Raw genomic sequence first — 11,038 nt, forward strand, 5'->3', positions numbered from 1 at the left:
AGAAGGCCAAGGCCATGGTCACCCCACACCCCCTGTAGGAGCACAGTGGCCAGGTAGAGCAGCCCAAGGAAGGAGAGAACACTTGGAAGAGGGAAGAACGTTGAGGCTAGAAGCAGAAAGAGAGAAGACATGGAAGAATAGGAGTCTTATGCTGCGAGCCAGAGCAGTGGAGGAAGACAGGAAAGCAAACGGGAGAGCCAGGAGGAACAGAAATGACCTTGAATCTTCTGCCTCCCAGAAACAGGCACAAACAGGGACATTTTCCTTACCTTCTTTTTTCTCTTCGGCTCTTATAGAGACAAGTTCTCCCATGGAACCCGGGCTGGTCTCAAACTCGAAGTCCTCCTGCCTCAGCCTCCTAAATGCCAGGTCTGTAAGTCCACAAACACCCATCCAGCTCTGGCCCTTTTTCTGAGTAATGTCTTAATGACCAAAAGGCCTCTTCAGGTGGGGGAAAATTAGTAAGAGTTACATGTGGTGCCATGTTACTAGCAGAGCGGTTCTACAGTTGGCATTTCTCATGTATTTACTTACTGATTTAGCATGTGCCTGTGTGTGTGCAGCAGCAGCGAGCCTGTGACATGTAGCAGCCAGAGGACAGCTTTGCTCTCTCCTTCCACAGAGTGGACTCTGGGGTGGAACCTAGGTTGTCAGTCTTGGTGGCGAGTACCTTTACCCACTGGCCCTCTTTTACATTTATAAAGTGCCCCGCCCCCCCGCCGCTGCCGCCATGCACCTCTTGTTTGATCTGCACCATTTAATAATTTCATTTCATACCTGCTTTGCAAATTCTGCCTCCTCATCTCATTCATTTCTGATTATATTCCCCCCCCCCGCCCCCTCGTCTCCTCTTTCTTTCTCTCTCCCCACTTCTCTCCAGAGCTCCCTCTCTCTCTCTCAACTTCGTTCTTTTTCACTTGCTTGCTTTTTCTGGGTGCTAGGATTGCAGCTTCATGACACCCTGACTGGCTAATATTTTTTCCAAGCCTGTAGAGGAAAGAACTAGGGAGAGTTTTACTGCACAACTTTTTCACCGAACTCGGAACAATCATTTACATCATAATGATGTACAGTCTATTTGGATGAGTAGCCATCATATGAAATTTCAGAGGAAAGTAATTATAGAAAAGAGAAAGAATCTGTAATATCTGCATAAAGAATCTTGAAAAGCATCTTGCTTCTCTCTGCTCCCATGGATGGTATACAGAAGATATACACAGACATGGAATACATATTAGATAGAGCGTGATACAGTGATTGAGCATATTGTATTCACGGTGAGAATTCTTGGGAGCGACTTTTTAGAGGAGTACCACTGTATCTTTATCCCTCCTCCCTCCCTGCTTCTTTCTCTGCATCCTCATGATACTATTAGCATCTCTCTCTTTAAGGACACATTAGCATTTGGGTGACTTATAAGGAAAACTGTTTCTAAAAATTTTCCTCTCCATTTTGATGTATTTCCAAAGTTACTTTCAATGTACCCTCACAAGCTGAAAGCCTGCTGTAAATGCCTAGTGGGGAAGCCTAGTATTTGCTATGAACCACACAGCCTTTTTAATTTTTTTTTAATCTCAACTATTTCAAACTTATCAGTGATAGAAATTCTCAGGCTAAGTCACACACTTCTTGGGCAGAGGATCACAAATGTCTTAAGAGCCTGACCAATATTCCACAGGATGATGGAAGTGCCAGGAACCCAGTAGCTAGAGATAAAAATGAGAGAAAAAGAAAATCCAAATCCAAATGCCTTTTGGGAAAAGACATCCTTGGCAAGCAGAAATGGAAAGGGGTGGTTCTATTGTCCAGTCACTAGAATTCTGGAAAGTGTGCTATATTTAAGCTCAGAGTTAATAATAATAATAATAATAATAACAATAATAACGTCATCAATAAGATAGTACATTTTAGTAAAAATGGGAGGCAAATATCCTCCTTTGTTTCTGTTTTTCAAAAAAAAAAAATGTGTAGTGAGGGAGAGAATGACTTCTCAGTTCTCATGTTTGTCTCTATACTGCAGGGTGGGGAAACCGAGGCCCTGAAACGTCACTACTGTGTAGACTTGCAAAGGTGACCTGGGCTACTGAGGGACAGCAGTATCTGTCACAGTTCACAAAAAGTCTGCCCTTCTGTTGAGGTCCCAGTTCTCATATGGCTGGTGTGAACAGCTAGCCAGGTGGAGAAAGAAGCAAAGTTCTGCTTAAACAAAGAATGTCTTCTTGGCTTGCTTGGATTTTATACCTCCCCAGTGAGAGAGGAGTGTGCTTGCCTCCATTCTGCATGAAACACACTTAATGGACTCAGCTCCATGCCGATTACCAGGCTGTCCACGCAAGAGTGCCTTCTCTTGTAGTCCCTAGATCATATGCTGGGCCAGCCTAGTGTGGAAAGAGACGAAAGGGGCCACTTTATTCAGGAGCTGTGATAGATCTCAAACTCCTCCTGCAATTATTTTGTTTGAGCGAAAGACTGATTTCATATCTCTGTATTTTTGACTTCCATAACACCCAAATCTACTTTTCTACAGTGTTTAATTTCAATGGGACCACAAAGGCCAAATGTACAACCAATTGAAACCAATTGTTTTCTTCATTAGTATAAAACGTGTGTGTGTGTTTTCCTCAAAGAGGTGTTTGTTTTGACAATTGAATTTTCCAACTGTTTGTAATGCTAAGTTAATTGCATCGATGCTGACTTTCAATTCTGCTCAAATAAAGCTTTGCACATTTTTATTTTGGATATGCATTTAATTGTCCCCATGCCGTTGCTATTTAACAGATGTGAAAAGACACGGAAACTAACAACCTAAATCTGCCTCTCTCTTCCTCAGTGTTTGCTAGGGCACTTGGAAATCTCTCACCCATTCAAAACCTCAATAGTCAAGGGGAAAAAAAAATCACCAAACTAAAACATGTATTAGATGTTGAAACAACCTGGTAATTAGCAGGGAAAAAGACTGGATACATGAATTATAATCAAAGCGTCAAAGGAAAGAGAAGTGAGCCCAGAGCAGAGAGATGGGGGGTGGGGGGCAGAAAAGTCAAACAAGCTTTTTCAAAACTCTTGTGGACAAACCCGCAAGCTTTTTAAAGATTGCTGGAGTACCAAAGGAGCCCCCTCCCATCTTCTCCGAGGACCCAGCCCGGACCCAACAATTGAGAGAGAGAGAGAAAGAGAGAGAGAGAGAGAGAGAGAGAGAGAGAGAGAGAGAGAGAGAGAGAGAGAGAGAGAGAGAGAGAGAAGTATCTTTGAGTTCTGGGTCGGATTATTTATCCGGGATTTTGTGTTGTCTGGGTTTTCAATGAGGCAGCCCCAGCTGTACATTGGGGGACAGACCGCAGCTTCAATCAGCAGAGGGTTTGCGGCGCGCTCCTTTGGAGGCTCCGCTCCCCCGGCAGGGATGGAGTAATTAACAGACCATTAAGTCTCCGCTTTATTGAAGAGGGGATACCGTACAGGTCACTGCTTTGAAACTTTTGTTCTGGAAGGGAAATTACAGGATTGTTTTATGTGTACAACACAGCCTGGCCAATCCTACGGTCCAGAGGACAGGATTCTGTAGCTCACAGAGCCTCGGAGACAAGGAGTAAATAATGCCTCCAATTCTGTTTTTAAAAGATTTCCTCGCTTTCCTTTTTTTGTTTTATTTTTACTTTATTTTTACTTTATAAAACAGTTAAAGGAAAGGGAGTTTGCTCATTTGGTAGTAACTAACAGAGATACGAATTAGAGATGCCTCAGACTGAGGTTTATCTCCGGGTTAATAAATCTCTCAACAACTGTGAGGAAACTAAGTTCAGCCACTATCTCTTCTGTTTATTTCCATATTAATCAGTTTATTTCCATATTAATCAAGGCATCAGTTTCTGTCCTCTCCGCCTAGTAGGGAAAGTGGGCAGTCAGTTTCTTGCATCTGAGAAAGCCGCCGCCGCCCGCCGTTTTGTGTTGCTCCATCTGCCCTAGAAAACCAGTGCCTTCCAAGGCTTCTGACCCGGCTTGTTTTTATGCAACTGACGCCAGCTCCCATCTTCACCTCTGTCACAACTCACAGTGGCTGAAAACGTAGAAAAAAAAAAAATAGGAAATGTTCCGCTACTGAAGCCCAAGAAAGTTAAGGGAACCCCCGCCCCCCCAAAAAAATAGCTTCAAGATTTTGCAGGCTCCCATTGCTGGTTCAAAAGATGGTTGTGTTCCCTGTCCTTTGCTGCTGGAGACACCCAGAGGAGGAAAAGTCGTTACAAAATGTGCGAACTCGGAGGATCTCTATTTCCCTGGAATCAGGGATCTGACAGGAGTGCGTTTTCAGCGCCCAGCCCTAAGCACACCAAGGCAGGATCAGATTTACGGAGTTTTCCAGATCTGAGGGAGAAGACAGGTGATTTCAGGCCTTAGCTTCTGAACAGGATATTTAACTGTTTTCGAGGTCTCAGACTGGCAGGGAGACCATGTTTCACCGGACATGACAGAAGCCTGAAAGTTTAGAGAGAAGTTCTCCAAGGCTGCCTCGCGGATTCTTTCCCACAGCCAGCTCTGAGTTCTTGTGTCGCTGGGACTCGAGAAATCTGACCACTCTATTTCCACACCAAGGACACCACAGCAAAGGCAAGGATCCACTCACCCTTCCCTGTGCCCTTCCTAAGGTCACGACCCTAGCAGATCCAGGACCCCTAGTGGCCTACTTCTGGAGAGCCTCAAACCTTGAACCAAAATCTGGTGACCAGAACAAGGTCCCAGGTTGGAAGCAGTTGGTTTGTAGGAAGGGGCCCCGCAGAAGGAGCGGTGGCCGGGATCCACTACTGAGAAGGAAGGCTGATTCTCCGTGAGATCCCCAGTGAAGAAAGCACACGGGCCTGAGATCACCTGGGCAGGTCCTTTCCGGATATCCTCGGCAAGATTTACAAACCCTTGAGTGTCAGCAGGGGCCTGAGTGTAGGAGAAAAGAGCGCCCACCCCTTTCCCGGTGGAATGTGCAAACCCTGTGGGGGTGTGTGCTCGCTCCCCGTTTCCTTAAACGCTTAAGGGTTGCCAGGTTCTCTGAAGGGGTGGGGTCGTCCTCACCGGAGGAGGTACTCTTCTCTCCAGAGTATCTTAGCATCGATCGGAGCCCCACCTGCCTGTGGGGTCAGGTGTGGACACGCGAGCCTGGAGTAGGAGTATCCAGACTCAACCCCGGGGCGTTTGAGAAGCTGGATCTGGATCTGCTCCTGTGACGGAAGAAGCTCCTGGAGCTAGGGGCCACGAACCGGCAGATGAGCAGTCCGCCCGCGGGAATCCACCTGCACCCGCCAGAACCCACCCCTCTCGGGGATCCCTTGCACTCCCGAGGCCTCAGTGTCCGGGAGAAGGTCCCACAGAAAATGCACCCTCAGAGACAAAGCCGCTCCTCATCTAGGAGCTTGCCAGAGCTGGGCACCAAGTCTGCGGGCTGGGGAGACAAGGGATGCTCCTCAGGCCCCAAGCACTCTTAGGGGCTCACAGAAGAGGTGAAGCCCCCACCAAGGGCCCCTCCTTGAACGCAGGTCTTCCAGAGGACACCCCCAGAACCTTCCGTGGGTGCTCTCTCTCCCTGTTTACCCCTTTCCTCCTCTCCTTCATTCTTTCCACTCTTCCCCTCTCCCTGGCTCTGCATCTTCCTACTCACTCTCCTTCCCCCTCCACCTAGTAAGATCCCAGCAAGATGCCAAGTCTAGGACCACCGGGGGGCCTGGACCAGATGCTTTCTCGTCGCATTTTCCTTTCCTGGGGGAGGTAGCCATCTAGGGGACTCAAGACTTGGGCGGAGGCAAGGAAAGAGGGAGGCAAGAGGGGAGGGCTGTTCTAAGCAAGGCACTGGCTCTCCGTGCCTTGAGAGGCCCCCACGAGGCAAGGCGGAACTTCTGTGGGGGAGTCCTTCGGATAATGGAAACTAGCCTGTTCCGCCCCCCCCCCCAGGCCAGTTCGGGTACCCACTAGCGGCAGAGATGAGGAGACAAGTGTAGCTGGACGGCCTCGGAGCTTCCAGCTCAGCGTGAAAGCCAGGCTTTAGGGGCAACTGGGGCGGATGTGAAGAGGAGTTCACCCGGAGTCGCTGCGTAGGACCTGGAAGGCATAGAAATATCTCTGGGTCTCAGCTAGTGTTCCCAGGACCCACTGCCTGTGGAGAGGAGGCTTTGCATTGTGTTGGGGGGGGGGGGGTGGCACTTAACCGGACCCAGGGGAGGGGGCAATTTGAGGAGACACGGGGCTTCCAGTCCTTGGAGCTAAGCTGGAAAACCTTGTCCTTCACCAGCACAGGCTGCCCTTTTACGGGAGATAAGTCCAAGGCCTGCAAGTTGAGGAGGGGTGGGGGGTGGGGGAGCCGGGAGAGTGAGTCTCCAGAGAACAAAGATCAGGTCCAGGCCCCATACGAAAGTCGACTGCACTTTCTCTGTCTTTGAGGGGACTTTCTCTTGAAGTTCACAGTCAGTGGCGGTTTCTAAGGTGGATTGGATTCCCCCTTTCAGGGCAAAGCAATTTCGAATCGTGAGTGGAAGCATCCTCATTATGTGTCTAGACTGAATTTAAAAGTACTTTAAACTTGTGAACGTCTGAAGAAGTTGTGTGATTAAAATAGCTCTCTGTGCAAGAACTATCTACTTGCACCCTAGTGTCGTGGTGTGGGTAATTTGAGAATTTAACAGGAAAAAAAAATTGCAAGCAAAGGTCAGCCTGGACACTCACACCCAGGGGATGAGTTAGACACCACACACACCCAACTCCACCCAACTGATTACTGGTGATATTCCCCCCCCCTTTTCAATAAATCCAGAAACCTGACTCCCACATGGCCTTTCTCTCTGTTCCTGCCCTGTTTTAAGAAAGCCATGTCCCCTGGGCTGCTGAAGAAAGTTTTTAGGGCCAGGAAAGAGCTTGGAATGTTTATAAGATCTCCCCTATGTTGGTTGGGAGAATTGTCTATTTTCTATTCCAGTGAACATCTGAAAGTAGGTAAAGAGTCCTGCGTTTCAGATTCCTTTTGCTTCAGGTCTCCCAAGAGAGCGGGCCTTACAGCCCATTAACTGGATCACTGAAGGCAACTCGGGAAGCTCAGGGAAAAAGCCAGCACACACACACACACACACACACACACACACACACACACACACACACACACACACTTGTGCGAATACAGCTTGGCTGTATTGCTCTCTACCCTGTGCTTAAGTCTGGATGCCAGGCATGAGGTCCAGCCTGAGCCAGATGGGAGGCTAGGGGATCTTCCCCGGACCGGGACTTGTGGAAACAGGACTCTAAAGAGCCAAGAGGCACGGAGTGAGTCGCTTTCCTGATTGATGAAACCGTCCCTCCCCTCCCCTTTTGGAATAATAAACTCCTGGAAAGGCTGGAGGGCTGCCTTGTGTTGGTTTCCAATAAATCCTCAACAGGCTCTTTCCTCACTCAGAGAAATGAATCACACTTGGGAAACAGACGATTATTCTTCCATTTGTCTGAGGATAAGCAGAGGAAAAAGCTGCCTCCCTTGTGGACTCCACTGGGGTGCTCCTCCCTAACTAAGGCTTGTGTGGTAGGTGGAGACAGGGATAGAGCAGGAGACAGAGGTGACTCACTGGAGATTTAGGCAGATATTCCAGACCTAGCCAGGGGAGGGAAAGAACTTTCTAAATTCACTCTTCTGCCTGGATGCTGGAAAGAGACCCAGGGCCTTGCTGCCTGGGAGGTGGTATTACATCTTCTAACACAAAGGCCAATTCTGGGTTTGCTTTTCTGGGAGAAGCAGAGAGCCCCGGGCCCACACTGCAGTTGCCTATCACCGGAGCTCAGTTTCTTGTCTTCTTTCAACAAAACCTCAGGTCCCTGCTGGCCTGCTCTTGTTTATTCAAAACGAATGTGGGGTGTTTCCACTGAGGACATGGGAGGTGAGAGTAAACAGCAAAGTGGAAGTGATGGAAATGACCCTTCGTTGTAACAGCCCATGCTTTAACTAGAGGGGCCTTAGTACGCTTGGCTAATCACGACAGCAATCTTCTATGGAAGAGAAAACAAGGAAGAATTCTTCCTAAGAATCACTGTAATCCAAGACCTGGCCATTCATTTGCCTCCATCTACAGCCCAGTTACAAAGCAGAGGAATTTTGCTTTCTTTTCCTGGCAGGCAGGCCGGGTGACTTCATTTGTTAACTTTTAAAACATATTGGATTGCCACACATGGAATACAAAGACCACAAAGGTCATTTTAAAGCAAGAAGAACTTAGCTCACTGGTGGTTCCTTCTTGCCTGTTGGCAACAACAGTCTTCACGGCCGCCAGTCTGCATCTCATGCCTTGCTGCTTTGAGCTTCTAGAGTCTATTTTTACCTTAATTCTTGAGTCTATGAGGATCTAATTGCTACAGAGGAATGAGGAGCGGAAATTGGAACGGAGGACATATACAGACAATGCCCTATTCGAAGGACAGTTAGGTCCAATCATTAGCACCAAAATTTATCTATTCTCTTTACTTGTAAATGGCCAGGAAAAAAAAAAAAAAACTGCACTCCAAATCCCTCATCCACACCCAGACACACCTTACCAGGCCCACATATTTCTCATTCCACAACTGCTATTGATTACAACTTTAGACAAAGGCAAAAACTGGATTTAAAGATTCTTTTTTATTTGAAATCTCATCCAGAAACACTGGTTATTAATAAATATATCATAGTTATCAAGAATATATAAAAAATAAAGACAGGTATTGTCTTTGAAGCCCTAACAAAATATTTCAAGCAAATGCTCAGGAAAATAAAAATGGCAGCCCGCCCTCCCCCCCCAAACACAGGAAGTTTTCAAAGCTGAAGGATCACAGACAGAGCCAACCCCGCATGCAGAATAATTTGGCAAGGGGGTGGGGTGAGCTACTGGAGGGGGGACCAGTTTTGTAGCCTCTGGTCCCTTGGAACAGCCCTAAGGTTGTAATGAAACTTGAAGGACGAGAGACAGCCTTGGGCTTGGGGAAAGAATTGCCATGTGCACTGAGCGTGAATCTTTGCACTCTGGCCCCCCTTTTTCATTTCCTACAACCACAGACAGATATATGGAGTACTTTGGAGAATTCACTAATAAATCCTTGTTACAAGGAAAATGGCCTGCACAACATGTTTAGACAAGATTCATTTAGAAGCGCGCATGCATTCTTTTGACCTATACTGCGTGGAAAAGAAAGCCCACATAGGAGGTTCATGCCCTGGACAGAAGCTGAGATTCAAAACTTGGATTCTGACTCTCTCTCTCTCTCTCTCTCTCTCTCTCTCTCTCTCTCTCTCTCTCTCTCTCTCTCTCGTTCTCGTCTCTAGAAAAAAACTATAAGGACAGAGACAATCATAACTGCATCTATCTCGATGAAATATTTACATTTGCGTTGCACAAAAGAGATGGCCATTTTTCCTCCAAGATCAGAACACACCCAGAGAAAGCCAACTCCAAGTTCCTTCTCAAGTTTTTAACTCCACCGGTCCCGTTTTTAAACAACAAATGCGGTTTTGACAAGAGCATATGGCAGTAAGAAATACTGGCGCTGCATGAGGAAGAGAAGCATGCATGCAAAACACGACGTCGGGGTCCAGTCCCCATTCGCTAACACCTAGACATCCCAGTTTGGTTTTGGTACGCCCCGCTGGGGTGGGTCATAGGATGTGGATCTCTTGGGCCGCAGGCGAGGCCCCGGAACTGTGCGCCCACCCTCCTGCCGGCTAAGCAGTCTCCCCTCCCCTCCTGGCCCCTGCACCGCGACCCCTGCCTCAGTTCTCCCTTCTTCCTCCCGGCCCGGGCAGGCCCGCGGCTCACTTGAGCAAGTCCTTGGACTCGGCGGACAGCCGGGCCATGTTGGCCGTGGAGAGGGCGGACAGGTGCGGCGGCGGTGGCATCTGGCAGATGGTGCAGGGGCAGGGCAGCCCCGCCCAGTGCTGGAAGCCACTGCCCAGCTGCAGCGCGGGCGGCGTGGAGGGCGCCTTGAGCAGCGAGTGGGGAGGTCGGATGGTGCCAATGGCAGGCAGGGAGGCCGCGGACAGCGGGGACGTGGCGTTGCTGGACGAGAGCGCACCGCCCAGGATGGGGTGCACCGGATGCACGGCGTTCGCTGCGTGCGCCGGGTGGCCGGCCGAGTGCCCCACAGTCCCACAGTGGAAGGCCGAGTGGTGACCCCCGTAGATCTCGCCTACCAACCTCTTCATCTCCTCCAGGGAGCTGGTGAGCATGAGGATGTAGTTTCTGGCTAGCAGCAGAGTGGCAATCTTGGAGAGTTTGCGCACGGAGGGCCCGTGCGCATAGGGCATGACCTCTCGCAGGCCGTCCATGGCGAGGTTCAGGTCGTGCATCCTCTTGCGCTCGCGCCCGTTGATCTTCAGGCGCAACTGCTGAAGATCCTGCTCCGACAGCTGCTTCTTGATTTTGTACTTGCTGCTTTCTCCGGCCGCCTTGGCGCCGGCTCGCGAGAGGCTTTCCCCAGGCATCTTCTGCACCATGTCGCCTTGGGTGGATGAGACCGAGTTGAGACGACTCTCCTGGTGGTGGTGATGGTGGCGGTGGTGGTGGTCTCTTAGGTACATCTCATCCATGTCCGGAGATGACGCTCTGCTGGAGACAGAGCTCGAATCAGAATTCATTTTATTACGGGAGATGCGGCCTTATGGTTGAGGAGGTTTTAGGCGGGAAATTAAAGAGAATCTTGAATTAAAAAAAATAATAATAATCAGAAGGTCCAGCAACCCACTTCTCAGTTGTAAGACGGGAGAAGAACAGCCGGGGCTCTGTCTTGCCCCGCCTCTCTCCCTCCCGGCTCTCCTTGCTATCCCTCTGTCTCCGGTTTAGCTGTTTCCTGCACTGTTTGTTGGTGTGTGCCCGAACTAACCTCTTGCTGTAAAAGAGGGGCTTTTATAGCGCTGCAGCGGAGAAAAGAGACAAAAGGAGCCCTCCTATCTATCCTGGGCTGGTTAAGATGACGTGCCATCCTTCAGGGCGGTGCGCTTTGCTGTCCCATTTAGCAAGGATTCCTATTCATATTCATTGCGGGGCCGCCCTGGGAC

At 49.1% G+C, this 11,038-nt stretch overlaps 1 protein-coding gene across 1 annotated transcript; it reads right to left on the reverse strand.

Annotated features, from left to right (window-relative positions):
* Window positions 1–9,796: 9,796 nt before the first annotated feature.
* Olig3 (oligodendrocyte transcription factor 3) lies at window positions 9,797–10,618 on the reverse strand. The gene has a single exon (XM_006986101.3). It carries the CDS (start codon window positions 10,616–10,618, stop codon window positions 9,797–9,799), a length of 822 nt encoding a protein of 273 aa, XP_006986163.1.
* Window positions 10,619–11,038: the final 420 nt, after the last annotated feature.

This window comes from Peromyscus maniculatus, chromosome 16, assembly GCF_049852395.1.
Source record: "Peromyscus maniculatus bairdii isolate BWxNUB_F1_BW_parent chromosome 16, HU_Pman_BW_mat_3.1, whole genome shotgun sequence".
Taxonomy (NCBI): domain Eukaryota; kingdom Metazoa; phylum Chordata; class Mammalia; order Rodentia; family Cricetidae; genus Peromyscus; species Peromyscus maniculatus.

Excerpts from the sequence above, each read along its gene's own strand:
- Olig3 (XM_006986101.3), bottom strand. The coding sequence starts at position 10,618 with ATGAATTCTGATTCGAGCTCTGTCTCCAGCAGAGCGTCATCTCCGGAC.